Source organism: Battus philenor, unplaced genomic scaffold, assembly GCF_028537555.1.
Source record: "Battus philenor isolate CCGP_79_NKW_IND1 unplaced genomic scaffold, ilBatPhil1.0.hap1 SCAF_21, whole genome shotgun sequence".
Classification (NCBI taxonomy): Eukaryota; Metazoa; Arthropoda; class Insecta; order Lepidoptera; family Papilionidae; genus Battus; species Battus philenor.
Window position 1 is genome coordinate 6,336,745 of NW_027181684.1, and position 26,128 is coordinate 6,362,872.

Genomic DNA, 26,128 nt, shown 5'->3' on the forward strand with positions numbered 1-26,128 from the left:
AATAAAAATATCATACTACCTTATATGTAAACTGGTATGACTTTTTTTATTAAATATGTAACTGTATTAAGGAAACAAGAACCTACCTATTCCTTAGCATGTATTAAAAAAGTAAGTACTAAGTCATGGTTCATAGGAATCCGGTGTTTGAAAATAAGATCATAAAAACGCATTACCAGTCTATTTTCGGTCTATAATCTCGAATTTGAATAGAAGTACAGTACCCGGCGATAGACATTGCACATCGACCTATTGTACAGTGAAATCAGGACGTGTGGACTAGATATTGCAAGTTCTGCTTTCTGAATTCTGTTTGAATTGAAGAGTGAATCTTATGGTTCTCTTGTAAAATTTACTTTACGTGAGCCGGAATTACTGTTCAGCGGCGTCTTTCGGTACATTTTCGTTTCGTACAATAGCGCGAGTGCTGCAATGGTAACACAATGCGATACCAAAGCGTAACCGGCGTGGTCTCTTCGCGCAGAAGTTTTGATTGACATGAGAGCAGTAAAGCTAACTCTACGGACGTAGAGCGATTTTTGAAGAATTACCAAAGTAGAGCGAATTAATACTACGAAGCGAACACCATGTAATCTTTATATCGCTTAGCTGCGACTAAACTTCATTAAAGGCATTTTATTTTACCTAGAAACTCGTAACAATACTATAGAACATTCTGAAAAATAAATTCCTGGTATTATTTATTCACCTTAAGCATGATGGCGTTTTCAACGCACAATTCGTCGGTAGGCAACGCATTTGCTTGCCAGCGGAGCCGCTCGTCCGGGTTGCTGAGGTATTCAGTACGCGCGATGTCTGCACGGTACTTGATGCTCGCAGCTGCTAAGTGGCTTGTCCACGTCGTGAAAAGGTTTTGACGGTACTATATACAGAAAACATGTCATAATTTATTATCTATATCATATCTATAGTAAATTGTCTTAAGCAGTAAATTCATCTATCTAGGGTAGAGGGAGAGAGATAAGTCTACGCGCAATTTCTCTTACGACTTACATGTAGTCATGAACCATTATCATTATTTATTTATTTACCATTTTTACATATGTGTATCCAACCTTATAGGCATTATTTTATAGTCAACCAGGTGCAGAAATAACTAATAGGTAGGTATATAATTGTTAATAATTTTGATTCGGTCTCGAACCTTCTTCTTGAACATATAATAGTTTGCTGACTTTCTAATTCAGAGACGAAGTTTATTCCAAACCAGAACGCTTAGGACTGGTAAAGCAGAATGAACTAAGTCGGAATTATAAGTAACATTGTAGTAAAATATATTTATATCTAACTGTGGATCAAGAGTAGTGATCATTTGTGTACTTCAACAGCATTTCAGAAGGGTTAAATTTGTTTGAATATTGTATCAGTTTGTATACATGGAGTATATAGTTTTTTTTTAATAATGATATCTCTTAACATTAATTTAGTTTTTAATATTTTCGTTAACATGGTTAAACTTTATATTGCTACAGTTGAAAAAATGCATTATTTATTTCACTCACATGTTGATCAAAGTATCCACCATATGCGATGAAGGCGGCGGAGAGCAGTACGTCACCGACGATGGTGCTCATCTGGGACCGGAACGTCTCCGAGCTCGCCTCCCACCGTTCCCGCTCTATCACCAGACTCTTAAGTAACGCTATCGATCTGTCCACCTAAAATCAAACAATCAGGTCAACTTTATGTATTAATGCTTTCGAGAGAGGCATATTTACTTCGACAGATAATTGTTAAAAATCAAATGAGATGTTGACGCATTTACTGTCTGATGTAAGTTCTTAACCTGCTAACCGAGCGAGACGTATAAATATGTCCAACGTAAACAGTAGCGAGTACGCGAAGGATGTATGACTACGTTTTCCAACTTATGTTGCTCCCTGGGACAGGTGGGACGCATAACTGCTTGCAACAAAGGTATGCGACATACATGCATGTTCCAACATGAGTTTAAGACACGAGGGAGGTCAGTATAATTTCGTTATTGAGAGTGAATGAAGTATTGATGAGCGACGTGTATGTAGTTACACTTACCTATTTATTTTCGTATTCTACTTTATTTACCACTATTTATATTTTTTACATTTTCGAGCTTTTTGTATATGCACCAAAAAATAATGAAAGCGAAGACGAATTCCATGTACCGGCAAGTACAAAAAGGAAGACATATTGTGAGCTCGTCATCAGAGTAATTTGATAGTAATTTTGCCAACAACAAGGAATTGAGTGATACTGAATGACATTCTACGATTAAAGTAATGATGATAAGAGAAATGTATTCTTAAATAATTCACTTACCCTCCATATGAACAAATACTATGTGACCTGTATATGCTGTATATCGTTCATCTTTCGAGCCGTTTAATATAGTTTTATATTTTATTCAGTTATTAACCTTATATAAACAGGCATACTTATGACTTAGCTAAATGCAAAATTGAATATATATATATATATATATATATATATATATATATATATATTATATATTCAATTTTGTATTTAGCTAAATGAAACTAACGTAAACTTATATTAAGTATAGTATATTCAACAAACATACCTTGGCTTGTACGTTTTCAAGATCAGTTTTAATGGCTTGCGCCTGGCTAATCAGTTGCGCATATTCTTCCTTGTACGATGCAATGGACTTCTCTAACTGTTCAATCAGTTCTCGTACGTCATTACCAGCCTTAACGTTGGTCTGGGCCTGATCTTCTAAAGCCTTCAGTTCATTACGCAGAGGTTCGACACGTTTCAACATGTCAGCGTATTCAATCTGAAAAGTGGTTAATTCCACAGACAAGAGTTAAACTACTGTCAAAGTTTAAATAATACTAATAATATTTTATGACATTTCGATAAAATAAATTTAAGTATTAAGTTTTAGTTTTAAACATACGTTAATCATTTTATAAATAATTAAACTAGATAATGAAAAACATTTACCTGTGCAATAGCCCATTTCACCATGGGACCACAGGCCATACTAGCTCTGTTTACTTTTTCAAAGTTGTAATCCGGATTACTGAGGTATCGAGTTCTCATTTTCTCGCGAACATCGTCACTGACACATAAAATCGATTAGTAACCTGGTCTTTATCGAAATATATATACCCCAAAACGACAAAACTGAATGACAAATGCACCTCCATACCACTTATGCCATTAAAAAATCCTTTCAACCACAATTCATGCACATTACAATATTGACTTTTCACCTGGGCATTGGATAGGACGTCACTTACCACCCACATAGCAAAACCAAATTGTATGAGAAAATCAATGACTTCATATAAATAGATAGCAAACAAAAAAATGAGATGTGAAAAATAATAAGCCAGTCAATTTATAGACTTTGGAGTGCTTTTAATGGCTTTCTTGGTGTCAAATGTGTTGATGGACATTATTTATTGGCAAATACATTCATGCAATAAAGAAAGAACTTGTACCGCAAGTTTTAATAGTGAATACTGAATTCGTATCACTGCAGATTGATTTACTTTGGTACATAATTCAATTAAAAATTAAAATATTTGAAGTATTTGGTGTAAACGAAATATTTCGGGTAATGTTATTTGTTAAGTATGTGTTCACACATTTATCTTTTTTAAACATACACCAGTGTTAAAAATTAGTTAGTACCGTAACCAAGATCATGCCATTGTAAGTTGCGAAGAATGAAAATTTTCACCTCTTAATAACATGTTTTTATTCCAAAACCCATCAGCAAGCGAAAAACTTTCACCCAACTCAACATTTTGCATGCAATAAGCTTGCTTAAAAGCATTAAAAATAAATCGCAAAAACTAAACAAAAACATATATATGATAATTCAAACAGTCATGCTTTTTAAATTAAAACTAATACCATCAGTAAAAAAACTATTTTTACTATAAATAGAGATTTACCATTAACAATATTCACAACGCTTATAATTATCATTGTTGATTCGATGATTGCATAAATAAAATCATTGCGTCAAATTTTTTTTTTAGGCAATAAGTATTTCCAAATTTTTTCTAAATGTCTTTGCAATCAATGTGTTAGTAACTTTAACGAACTGATGGTATCGCATACATTTACCACCACCTTTACACTATTGAGAAAACATATGGAAAGGAAGGTTATAGGGTAATGATGATACTTGTATGAATGTGGTCTTACCATATTTTTAAAAGAACTAAATACAATTAATAGACAATTAACAAAAAGACATTACTATTTAAAAACTATATGGAACAAAATAAGGTTTACAAAAATGTCTATAATAATATTGAGTCTATTTAAAAAAACCAAAGTAAGTGCTGATTACAAAATATAATTCCAATCTTTAAGTGAACAAACCAATTTAAAATAAAAACCATAAAACAAATGTTTTAGCACTATCAGAGAATCAAAATCATTATGAAAGTAAATGGATTTGCTATCTATACAATGAGAAGTTTCATGAACATATGTTATTTAAAAGGAAAGGGATGGTTTATATAAAGCGATGAAGACAGCTGGGAAAGGAAAGAGTGGAAAAGTGATGTTCTGTTAGAGTAGAGGGATGTAGGGTGCGGGATATTGGAGGTTATAGAAGCGGCGGTGCTCACGTGATGTCCTCGGTGGAGAAGTTGGAGACGATGCTGTTGATGAAGTTCTCGCGCATGATGACCGCGCGGATCGCCTTCCAGTCGGTGGCGTTCTCGCCGAGTAGCAGGCAAATCGATTCCAGGGCGACTTTCACTAAAGCCGGGGGGTTGCCCATCGAGCGCACTTCCACCAAATGCTGCTTCTTTATAGATTTCACGGCTGTACAGCGCAACGGTCGGTCGTCGGTTCCACATCGCGTCCGTCACCAGCACGAAGCGAGAGCGAGAGATTACAAAAAAGAGAGAGACAAGAGGCGTTTAGCGATGTTGCATGCGGCCGTTGCCGTTGCAACGACCCGACCGCGTCGCGCGGACCTCGACGGCTCCGACACGCGACGATGCTTAGCAGTGTTAGTCACATACGAACATGGTCATTGTTATTATTAGTGTGCCTTATGTTGATGCCGTTTTAATTACATTCAAGTGTATGTAGCGTTATAACATTTCATATCAACAAATCACATACGCAAACAAGCTTAGCATATTTACATTATTCGTTTTTCAAAGTTCTAAATAATCATTCACAACAGTATCGCCTAATATTTCATACAAAATTAATGCTTAACAATATGTTTAAACTATGGACATTGAAATAACAAAACTAATGCATGGATACACTACAATGTTTTTGCCAATAAATATAGACTGAAACAAATGTACGCTTGCTATCTACTGGAATGATTAAAATAAGGGTTCACTTTAAAATAAATTATTTAGTACAAAATTAACAAGATAGCATATTGTTACATCCATCAAAATGAGGTTATTAAAAATAACAATCGTTACCTTTTCATATTGAAAGTTAAATTATTATGATTCTCATAAAATTTTCAATTAATATTATAAAGTAGTACACTAAATGGAGAATATATTTGAATGTATTGGTCTAAAGTAAAGTATCACCATATCGGAGAGACTGGGGGTTATTATCGAGGCAAACAACATGCTATCGTTATCTATCAAAAACATATCAACACTAACGTGATGTTCTCAGTTTCGAAGTTAACAATAGTTGATATGAAGTTGTCCTTCATTACAACGGATCGGATGCCCTTCCATGTGTCCCCCTTTTCCCCGAGCAGTGTGCAAATCGACTCCAATGCCATCTTGACCACGGAAGGAGGATTGGCCATTGACCGAACTTCTACCAGTTGCTGTTTCTTGATCGATCGAACCGCTGTTTGTGGGACCATATACAATACGGGGCTTATACAGACAACAATTGTATTAATTCCCGTCAGGTTAAATCAAATTTGTTTTTATTTTTATTTTAATACCATTGTTGTCTAATTTTATATTAAAATCTCACTGAAATTTGTTAAATGTATTAATTGGCACACATTACACACTACATGAGTTCTAAAAAGACATCTTTTTGTGAATGACTCAAACATTGCATTGATTGTACTGTATACATGTAAATGATAAAAAATATAGTCCGTTATAACTACTTCAATATAAACAAACAGATGTGATAAGGGTAAAATTAAGAAGGAAGCATAAAAATTAATACAACTTAGCGAATTATATACATAAGCAAAGTGAAAACTAAATTATTGTTTTTTAAAAGTTTTGGTTCACACACACTCAATCGAGTTTGAATAAAAAAATAATTAAAACAGGCACATATGTGCTCCATAAACAGTAGCACAAAATAAATATATCTAAAAATTTTTATTTCGAAAGTTTTAAAAATAATAAATAGTGAGTAATGTAATAGAAAAGGAATCAAACCGTTTTGTGCTTCTATGACCGCAGGTTCTACTTGAGCAAGATCAGCCATGACATCCTTTCTCTTCGCTTCTATTTCTTTAGTTTGCTTCTCTAATGCAACCTAGCATTGAAAAATATATTAGATATAGAATAATATTACTACTAACAAGTAATATTCTTACGTTTTATATAAATTTAAACATACCTGAATTTCTTGACTTTCAACTTTTTTCTTTTCAGCTTCATGTTGATCTTTAATCATCTGACGAAGTTTTGCATTAGCTGCTTCGTTCTTAGCTTGGAGTTCCTAGAAGTGGGTATAAAATGTTTGTTACCAGGTTTAAAAAAATTAAAAGTGTTTATAACAATTTATACTATTGTAAAGGCTTAAAATAGTAATGGAAAGTTTTGAAAGTATTATTGAAGACCTAAAAAATATTCTCAGGCAATTGAAACAGTTAATGTCTTAAATACCTGAGATTTGACGGCGAGACTCTTTTGCATCTCTTCAACCTGTTCCACAGTCTCTGCGATTTTACCCAAACCAACGTTCAAGTGCAATTGTTGCTCTTCCAGATCGGCACGCTTTTCGGCGTATAGTTTCACCATTTGTTGAATAAAGTCTAAGTAGTGGCTGAAAAATATATTTTTTTCTAAGTTAATTTATTTCTCTTCAAGACATCTTTTTATTAATTGTTAATTAACCGTTATGTAATACAACCTGCGGCAAGATCCCCCACGCGGTTAACAGACAATGAAATGGCCTAGCATGGAAAGAGTCATAAGGGAGCTACATAGACAACTCAGATTATTTAAGACACTCATAGTCGTATAAACAATAAAGGACATTAAAGAAACTATTTTTTATTCCAGAAATTTGAATTTGGTTTTCATTAAAATTTTTAAATTTTTTTATGCCTATCCACTACTTTCAAGGTTCCACCCCGCTAGATTTTCAAAAGTAATATTTTCAGGGAGGTCGAAAACGTGTAACACAAATAGTAACAACGAAGCGCCACTCCTATTTGTTTTTTACAAAATGCATTTTTTCATTTTGAATATGTAATGAATACATAATGAATATAATATAAAATGAAAATGGGAGTTAATCATTTGAGCTGAAGTAAGCAGGTTTACTCACCGCGGTGTGATGGCCATGGTGCGGTTCGCGCGCTTAGCGAGGCGTGCGTTCGCGCGGTGCAGAGTGAGATGAACGTACACGCACGCGTTCACAACCGCGTCTCGATGTGACGGTCGAGCGCTTAGCTCGCCGCACGCGGCTGGGAATTCTTCGGGAGGCACGTATTCCGCGGAGTCTAAGTCCATGCGACTCGTAAACTCCTTGCCCACCTGTCATACAAAAAATTGCTATATCTTCACAAAATAATTATTTTTTAAAAAGAATATAGAGCAAATAAACACATAAAAGGAAGACAATAATTAAAATAGATAACTATTTCTTTATTTTTGCTCTCACAATTAATAACAATGTATTGATAAAAATAAATTGCCAAATGCGCTAACAAACGCTGAACTTGAAAATGATCCGATAGTTTTCTTTTTAATTTTTCGGTACAGCATTATAACAATCAAATTATCATATATCTTTTTACACACAAATTAGAGTAAATTAAAACCTTTGAACAAATATTTAACGTTATTCACAATCAAAAAAGGCGTAATCAAACAAAAATATTATGAACCACAAAGTTAACTTTTAAATATAAATAAATAACATTTAGTTTAAATTAAGATATTAATCGAACGGCTGATTAATATCTTAATTTATAACTAAATGTCTACTCTAAAACAAGACTTATTACTTTTTGAATTGAAATGCATTAGGCAAAGAATAACCTTTGACAGAATAAAATAATAGTGAAAATATGTTACTTGGAAAAGAGCACCGTCGCTCCAATCACCGAACCAGTTTAACACGCATCGATTGAACAGCGCGGGTGAAGTAGCGGCGCGGTCTTTCAACCCTTCTGATGAAGGGTTCATAGTAAATACCACATGCAAATTGCGCATTACTTGTCCCGTAAACCTGGAATAAAATTGAAAATTATTTGTTAACTATGTCTTTGTTTTAAAAGGAAGGATTGTGAATAAACACAATACATTTAATAACAAATACGATGTAACCTCTGAGAACTGAGATATCTGACTAACATAGACTCAACTTGGTAAGGTTTGGTATTGGTCAACCTGTTTTCTTTACTTTTGCATATAATTTCGGGTTACTCCTATTTGGCTACGAAATTTGGTTTATTTGATTTGGTTATACTTTCATTAAGGGTGCATCTCTTAGACACTGGTACTACTTTTTAATTCTGCTAAATATTTTATTAAGTAAATATTTATAAGAACTCTATTACAGTGTAAAAAATGTCTCCCCAAAAAAAGAAAATAGACAGTTTTTAATGAGCTATTAATAACTTTAAGTTAGAAGACAATAAATAGGGGAGCCTAATCTAATTCTATTTTTTATTGAATTAAGTGCTTTTGGCAACACTGTGATGATATACACAAGTGGTCACTGTAAATGATTCAAAGTGAATAATTACCATTTATATAATTCATCATTTGAATCCAGCATTAATCCCTCCCTTTGAGCTCCTTCTTTACATTGAGTCATCAATGCTGCAAATTCATCCCCTTCAAACAATCCAGGGACCTAAAGAAAAATAAGTCACATGAAACATCTTGCACTTAATTTTCAAGTTCAACACCTTTAAATATGTTTTGCTTGATGTACTTAATTGTACTATCGGATTACATTAAGTGATACAAACTGAGTAAAGCAACAATTTTTATCAAAAAATAATATTTTAATTACAAAATGATAACAATTATTGTTATTACATCCAAATAATCCAGTATACATACTTCTCCATTAGCCAACAGAGTGTTCATACGCTCCAAGAAACCGCTGTCTAATACGTTGGACTCGTCCAGTATGAAGGCCACTTTTTCATCACGACACCCAGCGCGGCGAAGCACCGAGCGCAGATCCTCGTCGAAGTCGGCACCCGTGTATTTATTGTGTACCTACATAACAGCGAGTTGTGATTGTTATACAAACTATTTCTATTAATTATCCCAACATAACAAACACTTGTTATTTTCTGCTGTGGCAGCCTTTTCTTTAAACAGAGAAATACTTTAATGATAATAACGTCGGAGGAAACGAAAGATCTCTATTCGAGTAAATAACTACGACAATCTTTGACACCTGTTGTAAAAAACTATTGAAACTGGGTAAATCAAACCCATCTAGAAAAATGAGCCCCAAATTTAATGTCGGATCAATATCTTCTAAATATTGAAAAAAAAACCCGAGAAGAGACCCATTTAACCAGAAACCTAAAAAAATATTTGATTACTGTGTAGGCCTATGTCCTAACATTATAAACTTTATGGGTCTGCTTTATAAATATAAATAAGCTTAATATTACTTGCAATTTCTAATTATATTGATAAAATATTTTGCTATTACTGTGATTCGGTTTGAATCAGTTTTAATCTGAATTGCATTAAAAAGTAGTGATGAAAAGGTAAACATATGCTTTTTTAATAATTTATAATTAAAATCAACCAGAATTACCTTTATCTGGAAGATGCTGAGTCCGTTCATCCAGGCTACGAAGCGGCTGAGGGTTGTTTTACCCGCACCCGACACTCCAATAAGAAGTAAATGCCCTTGCGGTTGTCTGAATATACGGTCAATACGCAACACGTGATCCAACACCTCGTCAAATAGCACCAATGGAACATCAAGTTCTTCCTCATAAAATACCTAAGAAAGCAATTAAGTCAATTACATTTATTTCATGCTAAATATCGCCAATATTAATTTGGTTTATAACAGTAACAATACCTTAAGCCTTGCTTTAACATACTCGCGAAGTTGGTCTCTTTGAACTGGTACATAATCTTTACTTAACCAGTTGCTGTACAAAATGGGTCGAGCCAATGCCTGCTCTCTGTTGATACCTATATTTACCACATTAAAGAAATATTATTTTAATAGAGAGAATAGTGTTATTTTGCTAAACATATACTGTAAGTAAGAATAAAGTAAAATGTAGAAGAATCAAATGTTTTTTTTATAGATAGTTTCTATCTATTATGAAGAAAAATTAAAATAGTAACAGAAGGAGTAAAAGTAATTAAATGTAATTATAAATAATTTATGTAAATTATTTACACATGTATATTTACATATATGTAAAGACTAAATTGGCGGTGGCAGTAAGAATAAAAATAATTTTTCATATATTCAAATTTTGTAATACTATTTCTACATTATTACATATTTCAGACAAGTTACATGGATTTTTCTTAATGTAGACAAGATTATGGTTTTTAGCAAAGCTATGGATTGGCGCTATTAAAAGTTTTTGCGTAAGAAAAGCCTTTACCTGGGAAGAATCTCATAGCGACGTTATCTATGTTCTCATCTGTCCATTGTCGTTCACTATCTTCGACCAGACGATCTTGGAACAGACGCAAAGCTTCATGAGCCCAGAGTCTGACTAATCCTTCAACACTCAAGTTATCCAGTGGTCTGTAATTACAATTAAGAAAATGTACCATGTTTTTACTTTAATTATCTATGCCATCATTAAAATATACTTTGTGGCAGCTCTCAGATTCAGTATTATTGTATAGTTAGATAAAACACTCTTTTAAAGGCACTTCTATAAGCAAGTGAAACGGACAAATGATCTTGTTGTCTTTTTTACCATGAAACACTATCAGTTGCATTATTTCCTTAACATACGTAGATTGCCACATAGTCACAATGAAAACAAATTTCATAAATGAGATAAGTTGTACATTTCCGGACTAAATCTTTTTAATAAATAATTCATACTACTGTCAATTTCAACAACAACTCATAATCACATCAATACATTTTATATTACATTAGCTTCTAGTTAGTGGATAAGTTAGAGACATACGAAGAATGGTTCGTACATCGTCTTAACATGTTAAATTGTTGTTCCACTGAATTAAGTGCATTACCTGATGGCCTCGCAGATGCCGCGGACCCAACGTGTCATTTCACGCGGCGAGTAGACATAGTGGGGCTGCATGTCTTGTGTGAAGCGCTCTTGGGAGGCCAGGTAAAGGCGAACCATAGCTTGAGTAAGAGGTTCCGCATATCCACGTAAAGATGGTTGCATACGAAGCATTGCACGTGTAAAGGTGCCATAAATCTAAAAGCAATCAAGATTTTTTTTAATAATTATTAACATATGTTTAAAATCATATTCTTCTGTATGTGTTAAACTAGTACTAAAAGCACAGCTCAAAATCGCCACACACCTATCTATCAATAATACTAGCAGCTAATTATATATTTCTATTATGTGTCTAGGGGGCGTTAGCTTTTTGTTTTTAGTAACACACAAGGTAAAATACCGACTTTTTACCGACGAGGAATGCCAATATGGTAAAAATTACCAAAAATAAAGGAATCTTTGAATTCATGGTAAATGTAGACAGATTTCGAAACAATATAATTTATTTAAAAAAAATAAGAAATACTGTTAAAATTTAATGCATTTATATTGAGCAACAAAACAAAGTTATTGCTTCTGTATAAGATTTAAAGAAAACTGCAAAAGTATTATTTGTAATATTTTACCTGCTCAAGCGATGTCTCTCCTGGATAATCAACGTAAATGACAGGCACGTGTCGGAGTAAACGATGAGACAGCGGTTTACGGCCAGGATCGGTAGGTGGATTGCAAGCGCCAACAAATTGTATGCGCTCCAAATGTACCCACGAGTGATCTGGTGGATAATTCAAAAAATATTTCATAAATACATCATGAAAATAAAATATTAAAGAATTATAAACTCATTTAGCATTGTATATCTCTAATTTAAGCAAAACTCTGGCCAAGATTTTTTTATATTTTAACGCTACTGATTAGTTCAGAAATGTTCATTTAAAACTAGTTACATAATTATTTAACTGATTCGTGAATAATTTCAGATTTTTACCCACCGCTTGCTCTGTAAAAGCCCTTATGTTCAAGAAGCTGACGCAAGAAGGAGATAACTCGCTGAGTACCGTATTGGTCCATGTCTGGCAAGTTGATTTCGTCACAGAATAATACTAGCCATTTGCCAAGCTGTAAATAAAGAAGTAGTATAACACTGATCTAAAAGAAACTGCTTGCTTCAAATGGTAAACAAGACTTTTTAAAAATATAATTTATATCACATTTTATGTAAAGATATATTAGGTACCAAAACCACACGCACTATGATATCAACTTATCAAGATAGTGTATTTCCGATATTGAAGCAATATTTTTTAAAATTATTTAGACTCAAATGTAATGTACACAGCAAAGAAGATTATTTAAGTTATTTCATGATTTAAAAGTAAAACATTTGTTAAAAAAACTTATTAAATATATTTAATAATAGATATCCCTTTAATTTAACACTCAATTAGTAATTCATGTTACAACTAATAATATTACCTGTACTGGAGCTAACACAACACCATTTGGTGTTTTGCGGTATTCACAATAGTGGTCAAATGTCTTGAGCAGTAACTCGGGCGTTGTCGCTGATGAGAAATTGAGACCAACGACTTCCATATCGGGCAAGGCTCGAAGCGCCGAGAATAAGGTCATAGTCTTTCCGGACCCAGGAGGACCACATAACACTGTAGAAAAAAAAAACAGAAAAAACATATTTTAGTTCATCTGAACTGTTGTGCACCATTTTTGTATGGTACCTATACAGATTCGTAAATTAAATGAGGAGCATATTTTTAGTTGTATTGTAAGTTTGTTGTAGACGTTTCGTAGATACTTTACCATTGAATAATTCACAATGTCTTATAACACTTGTGTGTCGTCTTTTTTTCCTTATTCAAGATTTTATTCCCGACAACGCAATACTTACCAAGTGGTTTGTGTTCTGCCAACCATGTGTAGAGTAAAGCTTCATGTCGTACAGTATCCAGTGTAGGTACAACGACATCAGGAGCAGCCACCTTATGGGTTTCCACTTCAATTTGAGGTACTTTGGCCGACCACGGCACCCATTCTCCTGTTATAGATACCTGAAAAAAGATTGTTGTATGGTATTTCAACATAATTTCAGCCACAGGACTTTCACTGCGTGTATAGGGCTGTTAGTTATATTTCTAACAGGAACGGTTCAAAGGACCTCGGTCATCGTGTCGTGTCGGACATCTTCCGACAATCTTAACCAGGCGGTCTACCTAGTGAGTGGTTGTCCTATGATATGCTTGCAGGTCCTTAGTTTCTATTCCAGAACCATAGATCTATAGCAGCCATTCTGCACACTATGTTGTGTTATGTTTGCTGTGTGTTACTTTGTTTGTTTACAGACCTCATAATTTCTGTTTCGACCTTGTAGACAAATCACCAGATAGCTTTCTCCATAGCTCTTTGAGCTTGCCAATATGGCTCGAAGTGAGAAACCATGTTTCTGTGGCATAAGTCATACTGTATTTACCACATGTAAATGTACATCTTTACAACTGTTGACAATCACTAATCATATTTGTCTATTATAATGTCTGTTTTATGATTTAACATAGACTTGCAGATTAATAAATTCAACTAACCTCAAAATCAATGATATGCTGATTTGCACCGCAATTTGGCAAAACCATGGTGCTAGCTGACCTTATGAAATCGCCTAACTCATTACGATCCTGTAAACAATATTCAATATTTTTGTATTAAAAATTTTATTATATTTGAATGTAGGGATTTCACGATAACATACCTTCAATTTAGCATCGCCGGCAAAGGACCACAGCAAAGAATAAACAAGCCATTTCGGTACATAGGCTTCCAATTGATCGTTAGTTATAGGGAAGTCCGGATGTTGTCGGTTATAGGCGAGGATGTTCCTGACACCGCGGTTAAGCATGGAGTGTAAGGACGAAAGCGCGCGATGCCGAGTGAAGTCCATGATGTGCTCGAGCGAGACAGCGCGCTCGAGACATTTCACAACGAGACCGTCGCCGTAGAATAGCGGCTGCAATATTGCAGCCACATCTCGCTGGGTCTGTAATAAATATGAACACATAATGTAACAACAGTTCTTTGTATTCTCTAATAACTTGATTTAATTTTACTTACATTGCCACTGACATTAACAAAATTAAGAAGAAAATAGGGTAATTTATTTTTAACATTTCCTGAACTGACATGTGATATTTTAATTTAAAAATTTTGTATCCAAAAGGGTAATTACCGATGTATTAGGCATTTTAATTCACTAAAAGTATTTAATGGAATCAGGCGTTACATTGCGGAAGTCCATCCTAAATAAGAAAGGACCAATATCTAGCCACCTCCGCACATGCAGTGGTTGTCGTGCATGAAAGTGCACCGCCCGCCAGCCAGCTACGTCGGTATTGACATTTTTTATATTTCGGCAGTAAGAGCATATATCTTAAAATGCTCAAGTATCTGTTAATAAATAAATCGTACCTGTAGACCAGGGGACAGTATATTCTCTGTGGCATTCTGATCGCCTCCAGCTGTTGGAGCAGCCATTACAATACTGAAAGAATCTTCTTCGCCATCTTCTAATGGAATATTCCTTAATCTAAAAAAAATAATAAAATTCAAGTGACATTACATTCTTGAAAAAATATTTTTATTTAGTGCAAACCAGACAAAATATTTTGTGAAGTTGACATCTACCTGTTACTAGTTGTCACGTACTTTATCTTTTGATTAACATTATATTAAGTAACAGCTGTTAAAAAGTTTTGAGTTTACGTAACTTCATAAAAAGTTCTGGATAAGGTAAATATAAATATTTCTTTTTTACCTCAATAAATAATTCTCGAAAATCATTTCTGTTGTGAGTACATCCTGAGAGAACCAAACCATACCGCACCGTGATACTGTAGCTAAAGTTGCATATTTTAGGTCTTGCACCTGAAGACATAGTAATGAAATAATAAATAGGTATTCGCATAATAAAAATTGAGATTACATGGCATTGTATATATGTAGTTATTTTATAATAGTAATTTACAAAAAATATGTTGAAATTAACCTTTGATTATATGTTAGCATATTAAATTTGAATATTTTGAACATACCTCGAACATAACGCGTACGTTGGGGGGCAAAGACAACCGCTCGCCATTGGGCAATGTTAGAAGCTTGTTGTCGTCAAGCACGGAGTTTAGGTTCTCCACCCACTCGGGGTCCACGTCGCCGTCGAATATTATCCACTGACGTTTGTTGATTTCACCGCGTACATTGTCGATGATTTTTCTACGGATTATATACATTTTTAAAATATTTCGTAATTATAACAGCTAATTTTACGTGAAGTGACTAACAAAATGGTAGAATTAAGTATAAATGAATCTTTATGACCAGTCTAACAGTTTCTAAGGTTTTAAATCGGAGGTTTCCAAACCTTCTCATAGAGCACTTTCATTTTGTTGGTTCTGGTGGACCTCCCTTTCTGGCTACTTTTCTACCATTTTGTCAAAACTCGATAAAAAGGTGAGGATTAGATCAGATGTGGGTTAATGATGACGACGGAGTATTGCAAGACTCGGCACATTGTACAGAACATAGAATATGCAAGTTTTTACGAAGAACGGCTGAGCTTCTTAAAATATTATCTGCCTACATTTATAGGTGAGGACAAGTCAACATTTTAGATTTTCAATATCGCAAGAAGATAAATTTTCGTGGACTCTCCGCTTATAAATGTTAATCACCTATTAGTTTGCCACGGTAGACCCCGTCGGCTCTGTAGTGGAACCCTGGGAGTCCAATAAAAAAGCTTTGGGAAATATTGGTAGAAAAAAATAGTAAATAGTTGATAACATACCTTAAAATATGAGTGAATAACCCGTCAGTCCATTCACGGGTATTGGGATCTAATACACCATACAGGGTCTCCTTGGACATTGCTTTTGGATCAATTACGTGCGCAACACCTTCTACACCTTCAAATCTATGAGCAAATCAATAAGTTTAATTGACGTTTATTAATCATAAAAGAATATAATCTTGCAAACATCTAAGATTTTATGAATTTTAATATGTTCAAACTTCAACAGGTCTGCTATTCTCGGGTCTTAGAAGCTAATGAAATTGTTAATAATGCAACAGATTTGGTTTTAGTGTATGTGCGTATTAATGACAACGACACTAAAACATTGAATTTTATATAACCTTATGATAGTATCAGTCAACAAATTCATGTTCTCTGGTATGTTTTGTTGGCTGTTATCTATTTATATCAAAATTTTTATACACATAAGAAGTTGAAATACGTATCAAATCAAAATAAGTATCAAATATATATTAGAACAAAACAGAGCTTCTAATAAAGATAGGTAATTATAGTAAAGTCCGAGTACTAACCACATTCCTAAGTTTTTTTTTAAATTTTATAATAACGAACGGAAATATCGTGTAATATTTTTTTGTCAGTGACGAAGAATAAAATAAAAATGTCATAATACCTTTCTAGTGCTTTCAGAAGCACACGCCAAGCGGTAGACTTTCCGCTACCAGAAGGACCAACCATCATTAGACCATGGTTGAGTTTACAGATCTGGTATAACTGCAGCACCTGTATTGCATTTTTAATTGATGTTAATTAAGAAACTTCTGATAGTATTCTAAAAAGATTAAAAACAGAATAGCTGAGTGGAAAAAGGACAAATACCATACAGACATAAAAGAAATATGTAATAAATAGATCAGAAAACAAAACAAAGCTAAAATTTCGGACCGTCTCATAAAATGTAAATAATTCTAAAAAGAATGTGCGTAGTTCGTTGTAGTATGATTTTTTAAATTGTTATTACCAGTTAGTTTTGATTTAGAAGGGAGGCATGTTCCTTAAAATTTTCAAAATCATGACAGACAGACCACTAAATATACACTGTATTATATTAAGTAATATTAATAATATATACATTGTATTATAAAGTTTTTAAATTTGTTTTAATTTAAATAGTGGATATATGACGGAATATACTGCAATGTAGTATTACTTTTTGACTACACATTGTTATCAATTTACATACAGGCTAAAATGGTGTAAGCAACAAAATATTGTTGCAATTATGGCCTTATAGAACCAAGTATTAAAGAATGAAAATGTTGATAGTAGTGAAGAGTGCTGTATTGTGTAGAGGATGCATTTTATTATAAAATAAGCGGTCGTTTGCTGGAATGGCAGTTTGAAAAGTTAAAATAAACAACGAGAGTGCACAAAAAAGAAATACATTAACATAGGAACAAACACCCGGACCGAAATAAGCTAATGAAAGGTAGCCCCTTTTCATCACCAACAGACTGGTGATGATGATACCTAATGATGTTTTCATGAGGAAAAATAAAATATGTTTATAAAAACATGTGATAGGTTAATAAGATCAGTTAATGGTATAACCCTTTTGCATCATATGAAAATATGAAAAAAGGTCCATATCATCGAATTTAAGTGAATTGTTTATAATTAAAATGTATATTTCTAAAACATTAGTATTTTTGTGCCCTATAGCCTATAACTATAATTGCCCTCTTTTTCTTTTAGGTCATCCAACAAATGTGACTGTTCTCAGTAATAGTGCTCGTTTCTGATCTTATGGAGTATGTTTCAAACATTACAACGCTGAATGTAGTTGGCGCGTATTCGGTGATAATGACCAGGAAAACGCGTATCGTATTTACGCATATGATGCAAATAGGTTAAATCTGAAAGAATACATTTATATTTTTCCTCCGGGAACATCGTTAGTACTTCCCCGCGTCGCGAGTGGCCACTGACCTTCTCGATCCACGTGCTGTGCTGGGCGCGGGACGACGCGTTCCTCCTCTATTGTAGTTAGCGGGTTAGCATGGAAACGCATATTCATTCACACACGCTTTCAGATAACATATCCGTGCATGCCAAAACTATGTTATTATTGACTATATCATCTTTTAACTCAAAATCATTTACTAATATTTAAATTTTCATGTCTAAACTTATAAAAATTTTTTTTTTTGAATCACAATAAAACATAGTTTATAGCAATGATAAGCAAAAATATATTAAAAAATTAGTTATATTAATCAATGAGTTAAATAAATGTAAATCGGTTAATTATTATAAAACATTATAATGTTTATCGCCATCACCTAGTTTTTATGATTAGAATGGTAAATGTAAATGAATAATTCTAATAAATAAAAATAAAATGTGCTTTTGATGGTTATTATGTAGCACCGATAATGATGTAAACAATTTTTATTGGTTATAATATCCCTTTTTTTTAAATATATGTAGAAGGTTAAGCACAAACCTTGTCCATCCAAGTTGAGCCTTGTTCATCTCCTTCTCCACAAACCAGAAATTCCTCAGCACAAACTGCGCGTATTTCATTCTTCAATCCTGACAAGTTAAATTGATTATTAAGTAGGTGTCGTTTACATTATACACAAATTTTCACTCTATTATCATCGGCACATTTATTATTAAGTGAAAGAGAGATAAGATTATTAAGCATTAACAGTTGTAAATATGTTTTAATACGTTAATTTATTAAGAGAGTGAATATTCTATAAATGTAATTAATAAATATGGTATTATTCAAAAGTTCATCAATATCCGAATAAAAGTCAGTCTCAAAGTTTTTAAATTATTAGTATGATCTTATTGTATTTCTTCTTCGACTGATATTTGTTACTAACGTAAACGCACCCTTACGTTTTATGACTAACCAAAGGGATAAGTTGTGCATTTTAATGAAAACTGAACGGAAAATACACTATGGGTACCTTTTTATAATTTTTTTATGCATTTATATTTAACAATTATAATTTGTTATTTTACCCATATTTTAAATTTATGCTACTACTGTATTTTTAAATTACAAAGTGGCATAAATTGGGCAAAGTAAAATCATACCCTGGTGGCATGACAAATAATTTCTAACATATTAGCTTTTACCTGTCATTTCAGCTCTAGTATAGCCGACGTTAGGGAACACATCGTTTAGCAATGAGAACAGTAGTGGGATATCTTCAGCTACCAATTTAGGCACCATGGTCTCGCACACCGATTGTATTAGGATATCCTGCTCAGGTAGAGATTCTGCGATAGAAGCTTCATCGGGTACTTCATTGCCCCGCTCTACTAGGTTCTCCTGAAAAGGTAAAATTGTTGTAGAAAAATAGTATTTGTCTACTTCGAAATGATTAAAAACCTAGTGTTTAGACTTAATGGCCATGAAGATTTTAATCATTATCCATCAGCGTGTAGAGCGTTTTTTATTGGAAAAGAAATTAGATGTTTTTTTGATTTTGTAGGTGGTGCATTACGAATGTAAACTTAACTTTAAGCTTACAATTTTAAATAATTGTATTGTTAAAGATATTTTGACTTTGGATAATTTAAAACCGCGAGAACTGCTAGGCTGTAGCGATTTAAAAGAACTTATAAGGTTAATTAAATACCTTGATCTTCTGAATCCGATCGCGCTTCACGTTACCCGCTGATACCAGTACAGATTTTAGAGCACGCAAACCAAAGTCGTAATGTGATTGATTTGATAATTGTTCATCACACAGTCTGAAACATTGATTAACAATTAGTATTAAATTATTTAGGTGCATGATGAATGCCTCAATTTTGTTTACTGTTAGGACCATAATTCATAAAGCCATTTCAGCCTTTGAAGATTGAGCAAAATGTAAGAAAATCGTTAGTATAACTAACTATGGTGTTTGTATGTTGTTCATAAGTAATTTCTCTTTCATAAGTTTTTTTTCATACTGTATAGGTACACTTAAGCATGCATGCCATGCATGTTTTACCAAATGTTTAGTTCACATAAAATGCAGAAGGATTGGTAAAAAAAATTATTTAACACTGACTTACTTGAAAAATGGTACAATTTTGCAGGCCAGTTTCTCAGCGGTCCTAAAACCTTGGCTAAAGAGCATAACCTCGGCGATGAGTTGTCTATCAGGCGTGGTCATTGCCAAGCTACGGAATAGTTTTTTAAGATTGTCAGGCAGGTTGGAGCGACCAGCATACCCTGGGTTCATGGTGATGAAAATTGCCATGTCTTGACTTACACGAACTTGTTTACCAACCAGTTCTACAGTGATTGATTTGGCTGGAAGAAAATAAAAATTTGCATTCACATATGTTAAAATTTGCAATCTTTTTGATTAATGCAGACAAGATTAGTAGTTAATACTATCTGGTGTTTCTTTTGTATGTACCTGTATTATCACCTTCTTGGTGGCTCTTCAACGCCTCCTGTATGGTCTGAACTTGTTGAGACACGGCTGACAACATTCTCTCTTCTAGACGATTGAACTCGTCAAAGCAACCCCAAGCGCCAACCTATTATCAACAATAAAATGTATATATATAAATAATAAAGTTTATTACAATATAATTTAGGTTTCTCATTGACTTTGGTTTTAAAAAATTTGGTTGCTTTTGCATAATACAAATTTAATGAAATTGTCGTGATAAAAACGCAAGCGTAATTTTCCTTAAGTAAAGTTATTCCAATTTCCAATACTGTTTCTATCAGAAATTTGTCATAACAGATCCCTTTAATTTAAATTAAAACAAATAATGAAAATATTTTTACTTATATACAGAAATCTGAGATTAGTATGTACGTTTACTGTAAGTTTTTTTAGAAATAAACAAAAGTAATTATTTTTAACAAGGGTTTTATTTCCTACACACCAGTCTGCGTCACTAGTAATTTGCATCTTTCCCGGGAGATATACGAAAGTGCATTCCGTAATAAGCGAACACTAACTTGAATTTAAGCAAAATTTACACCCAAATGAAAAAAATTAATTGTGCAAATGAACTTAAATGAATTATCAAATAATTTTCAATGTGCTTCACCTGGCAAAGCCCTACGAAGATTCTTCCCATAGCTTGGAAGTCAAATGTCTCATCACAGTTGAACACCAGCACAAAACGTCCCAACTGATTTCCTAGAGCCTTAACAGATTCGGTCTTTCCAGTACCCGCCGGTCCTGAAAAAACACAATAAATTGAATCCACAAATGGTTTTAAAACTTTTAAATGGCATTACCTTTGTAACAACTTAAGTGTTACACAATAAAATTTGGCGTAGTTTCGGATTCCGGTATTGCTTGAGGTTAAAGGTATGGGCTATTTTTAAGCTCACCTATATAACATCAACTTAGCTTAATGATGTAGCTTATGTATAGATTCTTGATTTCATCAGTATTAATCAGCATTACTATATATATATATATACATATATATAGAAAGGTTGTATGATAAAAGAAAGATTGAAAGGTTATTCATTAGGTTCGTGAAGCAGAAGATGGACAGCTTCTCTCTTATTTTTATCTGGATCTTTTTATAGTGATACATGTTATAGGAAATTGAAAAATTATGTTTTTTAAATATATTTACCGAACGGAGATCCTCCGAGGCGGGCTTCCAACGCCTGCGTCATGGTTAGGTAACAACGGTCGGTGAGTGGCGTTTGCACTAAGCGGTCCTGCACACCTAGGTACTCGAATCCATAAAGGAACTTGGCATTCGCCATGTGAATTGTTAGCTGTTGTAATACCTGAGGAAAAAAGAATTACATCATTATATGGCGGAATTATTCGTTGGCGCGATAAAACAGACAGAATGCATATTTGCATGAAGATAGAAAATTATGTATATGGCTTCAATGAGGTTCTAATAGATAAATTAACAAAAGAAATTTTTGTCCAGTTGAATGCATCTGCACACAAGCAGGTAATTTAACGTATGATTCGCACAAGCAGGAAGACTTTTAATAGTATTTTCATAATAAACTAACACTCCCTGCAAAATAGATAAATATACATGCAAATATTCAATCTATGCTTATTATTTTTTAATAATTAACATTTGTCTATTGGGTTTCAATGCTTCCATATGATTGTTAAGTCATTATATTTTTGAAATTATCTAGTTAACCAAAAATGCTTAGTAAACATGAAAAATCTTTTTTGACATATGTAAAAATATTAATTTCTTATTTTATTTATACATATTGCCAAAAAATATAACAATTTATTTTGACAATATGTGTAAATAGATATAAATGAATAATATTAAAGGCAACTGTATAATAAGTACTCACATCATTGTTTCTTGGATCGAAGTAGAATCTCATTTCACATAGCCATTCGAAGGAACGCGGACTGTTCACATCAGAGGCGATGAGGCGGCGAGTAACGGTACGTTTGTGTACGAACTCGTTTATCTATGGATAGGACAAAAAGAATAATATCATAATAATTTTTGCTGTAGGGCGTTCACTGCTGGATAAAGGCCTACCCCTGGATTTCCTATCGCAACGGTTGCAAGCGGGCTGCATCCAGGGTCTTTAGCCGACCTTGACAAGAACATCTATCCACCTTGTGGATGGACGTCTATCTTATTCTGCCTAATATATATAAACACAGCTTGTGTAGGAATTGAGCATTTTTAATTCTTGTATATCTCTATTTTGAAATTTAATATTTTTGGAGCGATTTTAGTTACCTAAATACTCAGTTTCTGAGTTTCACTGAGTTATGATATTTACTATATACTTGATACAAGGCGAATTTTGTAATTTAAAGAAAGTCAAGAATGAGACAATATGTAATACGAGAACTCATATTTATTATTATTATCATCATTAACATCATCATAATTTTTTCACGACAAATAAGAGCAGAGATAAATTGGTTTTAAATATAATATTGTACACACCAGATGTTCAAGTTTCCTTCTCCTAAGTGGTGGTTGTTCCTGCAGAACAGAATCGGCGAGAACATTTAGCATGTTTTCTACATGTGCTAGAACTTGCTTCAGACCATCACCACCGCCATTTGCAAGCGCGTTTTCAACGTCTTCTGACCATAAAATTTGAGCGGCTAGGACGACAATTTGTGCCTAAAAAAATTTTTTTATTATTTATTATCATTACCAGTGGTAATGATCATATTATCATTACCAGTGGTAATGATATTTTATAAATAGAAAAAAAACATATAATTAATTTCCAATTTGCTATTGAAATTTTGTTAAAATAAGTTACCTGATATTTGTCACACCATTCAATGAATTTCTGTGGGTCTACATTCCCGTCCTTAAATTGTTTTACATCAAAAACTGCATCTTTAAGTCGGCACGCGAGAGTTACGCGCATCTCTCGCTCTACCATTGATAACCATGAATTAATTTTAGGATTTTCTATGGTTGATACTGGGGATGTGAAGTACACCTAAAATAAATAGATGTTATAGCACCATTCTAATGTATGCTTAAAATAGTATAAAAATATAATTAAAAGTACAAATAATATGCAAGGAGAGTTGACAGGTTAAAGTTAGTTTGGTAGAAATTTAACTAGAGCTATGAAGCCCAAAACAATATTTTAATGAAATAAGACCCCAAATTTTTTTGAAATTACAATGCTAAAATTTTTCTGTTATAATCACCTCTTCGCCTTCTCGAGAAGCAATTCCATTAATAACAGTGTTATCTTCATTAAGAATGATTGCAGCGACGCCAGCAAACATTTTTTTGAAGTGCTTCTGTAGTCTTGCAATATTCTTACTGTTGCCGATTATCTCCAATAAATCCTCGTCGCCCACAAAGTAGAATCTGAATAAATTTGTAAATTTGTGTGTAAATGTAGTTATTTTTATTGCAACACAGAAAAAGTAAGATGATAGAAATGCAATGTATGCAATGACATAATATAATTCATAAATAAATACAAAAATAGGGCAATAAAATCATTATAATGCAAGCCTAGTAGCTACAAGTCGTACATATTAAATTGTAAAGGTATTAAATAAAATAACATCAATGTTATTGTAATGAAATGACATGTGTTTGCTGTTCCTCATAGATTGATGCAAGAAAATTATTTACCGTGGGAAGCTGCTTCTCTCTCGCTCCAGGTATTCACCCAATGCCTTCTGAATCTTTCCAAGCAGGTCTGCCAAGCGTTCTAGTGACCTTTGCACTCCCGGAATATTAAGCACATCCATTACCATCGGTGACTTGCTGACCTTCTTCATGAGACCAAGAAATTCAGAACTAGAAATTACAAGATATGTTGTTAATACTTATCACAAAAGAAACAATAAAAATCACAACAAATATATATATTATTCTTTTGTGAAATGTTAAGAAAAAAAATATTAAGATAGCAAAATACATAGTTTTTGTTTGTAATTCAATTAAAAATAAGTTTAAAATTTTTTAATTATTTTGATTAATATTAACAGTGTGAAGCAATGCCTCTGAGATGCTGGAGAAGGAACACAGATTTTCTAATGATAGATAGATTTAAATAATATTAATAAAGGTACCAAATGAATTAAAAAACAACTTTTACCTGATGCTTTGGAAACGACTGGTTTCTACAGGCAATAAGGTTTTAATGTCAGCAGAGCCACTGAAGATGCCTTCCAAATACACCCAGCGTCGCTGTACATCGATCCAAACATCGAATAAGGCGTTAATGCGGTTCAATTTTTCTTCCCAAGTCAATGCTTCCTCTTCAAACACCTGTTGAATAATAAAATTAAATTTCATTATTTATCATACCATAAAGTAGTGAGTGATGGTTTAACTCACTGCAGGCTGTCTTAATTATTCATTTATGTTAGGTTAAACAAAAAATGAATCAGTTAATATAACTGGTTAATAAATTTTGATCAGTTGCTTTGTCTTACCTTGTAATAAGGCGAAAGCTTCATGGCAGCTACGCTGTTAATGTGCTCTTTAACTTTATTAAACAAGTCATCCCAACCTCGAATGATCTTGCATTTGTTTTGATAATTGATCAAATCTAGTTCATAACTCTGCCATGACTCCCGCACCTGTAATATTTTCATAGAAGTCACTTAAATAGTACAGTTTGTCGTTAAGTATTGAATACAATATTTCAGATTCATTTTGGAGTATAGACATTAAACCAATGTGTAATTACTACCCTTAGAGCCACTCAAAAATGTTAAAAAAATATGTCTTTTTAAATAAACATGCTTTTTTATAATGAGTATGTTATTACACACACACACACACACATATATATATATGTATCTATTTTCATTGTTTGGAGTTATCAACGATAACTTATAAGAACACTTGACATCAGCCTATCAACTTATAGCGCCTTAACATTGAAAAATTTTGGACCTAACCTGTTTCAAAAATTCTTCAAGCGCCATTTCACCTTGCGCCACGGACACGACATCTTTAACTGTGTGTTCATTATGTAGTAAATCCGCATCCCACACCTGACCCAGAGTCAACTCTGAGAGAGCCCACTCTACTCGCAAGGCACGACAAAGCTGCCGCCAGTGACGTTCTTTTAGAGCATCCGATTTCAATTCTACTATTAACATGTTAACCTGAGAATAAATGTTTTAGTTAATATATACATACATATATTAATTCAAGGATGTACGAACATACAGTAAAAATAAATGTGGAAGTGTACATTTCACATACATATATATTGACACTTTATCATACTGTTATTAATGAATAATAATTTATCTAATGTTCACCAGCAGATTTTATCTTAAATTTACATATAGTAAAATATAGTCTTATCCTTGGACGTGACACATGTAAAATTAATTAAACCTTTGTACTATAATTAAGATGGAAACAAAATTATGAAGATAACTACGGTCGAGATTAGAATTTTTTAAAAC

The 26,128-nt window shown here is 33.2% G+C and overlaps 1 protein-coding gene across 2 annotated transcripts in view; it reads right to left on the minus strand.

Moving 5' to 3' along the window:
• Dhc64C (dynein heavy chain, cytoplasmic) overlaps nt 1-26,128 on the minus strand; it is a 52,893-nt gene that overhangs the window by 11,601 nt on the left and 15,164 nt on the right. Inside the window, exons 30-71 of one of the 2 annotated variants that reach the window (XM_068766782.1) lie at nt 25,610-25,819; nt 25,139-25,285; nt 24,799-24,971; nt 24,330-24,497; nt 23,891-24,056; nt 23,488-23,673; nt 23,160-23,342; nt 22,543-22,665; nt 21,837-21,996; nt 21,294-21,427; nt 20,645-20,768; nt 20,295-20,535; nt 19,871-19,985; nt 19,365-19,560; nt 18,718-18,806; nt 16,885-16,994; nt 16,245-16,370; nt 15,496-15,673; nt 15,219-15,328; nt 14,873-14,990; nt 14,160-14,444; nt 13,996-14,085; nt 13,305-13,464; nt 12,875-13,062; nt 12,391-12,517; nt 12,025-12,173; nt 11,400-11,593; nt 10,793-10,938; nt 10,249-10,364; nt 9,976-10,167; nt 9,258-9,419; nt 8,936-9,045; nt 8,262-8,415; nt 7,510-7,718; nt 6,843-7,002; nt 6,574-6,675; nt 6,390-6,489; nt 4,617-4,815; nt 2,968-3,085; nt 2,582-2,797; nt 1,524-1,679; nt 710-883 (exon numbers count right to left, since the gene is read on the minus strand). In XM_068766782.1, coding sequence (XP_068622883.1) covers nt 710-883; nt 1,524-1,679; nt 2,582-2,797; nt 2,968-3,085; nt 4,617-4,815; nt 6,390-6,489; nt 6,574-6,675; nt 6,843-7,002; nt 7,510-7,718; nt 8,262-8,415; nt 8,936-9,045; nt 9,258-9,419; nt 9,976-10,167; nt 10,249-10,364; nt 10,793-10,938; nt 11,400-11,593; nt 12,025-12,173; nt 12,391-12,517; nt 12,875-13,062; nt 13,305-13,464; nt 13,996-14,085; nt 14,160-14,444; nt 14,873-14,990; nt 15,219-15,328; nt 15,496-15,673; nt 16,245-16,370; nt 16,885-16,994; nt 18,718-18,806; nt 19,365-19,560; nt 19,871-19,985; nt 20,295-20,535; nt 20,645-20,768; nt 21,294-21,427; nt 21,837-21,996; nt 22,543-22,665; nt 23,160-23,342; nt 23,488-23,673; nt 23,891-24,056; nt 24,330-24,497; nt 24,799-24,971; nt 25,139-25,285; nt 25,610-25,819 — 6,564 coding nt within the window. Of the gene's footprint in view, nt 1-709; nt 884-1,523; nt 1,680-2,581; nt 2,798-2,967; nt 3,086-4,616; nt 4,816-5,636; nt 5,833-6,389; nt 6,490-6,573; nt 6,676-6,842; nt 7,003-7,509; nt 7,719-8,261; nt 8,416-8,935; nt 9,046-9,257; nt 9,420-9,975; nt 10,168-10,248; nt 10,365-10,792; nt 10,939-11,399; nt 11,594-12,024; nt 12,174-12,390; nt 12,518-12,874; nt 13,063-13,304; nt 13,465-13,995; nt 14,086-14,159; nt 14,445-14,872; nt 14,991-15,218; nt 15,329-15,495; nt 15,674-16,244; nt 16,371-16,884; nt 16,995-18,717; nt 18,807-19,364; nt 19,561-19,870; nt 19,986-20,294; nt 20,536-20,644; nt 20,769-21,293; nt 21,428-21,836; nt 21,997-22,542; nt 22,666-23,159; nt 23,343-23,487; nt 23,674-23,890; nt 24,057-24,329; nt 24,498-24,798; nt 24,972-25,138; nt 25,286-25,609; nt 25,820-26,128 lie in introns of both variants that reach the window. The other variant, XM_068766783.1, reaches the window with a different exon arrangement.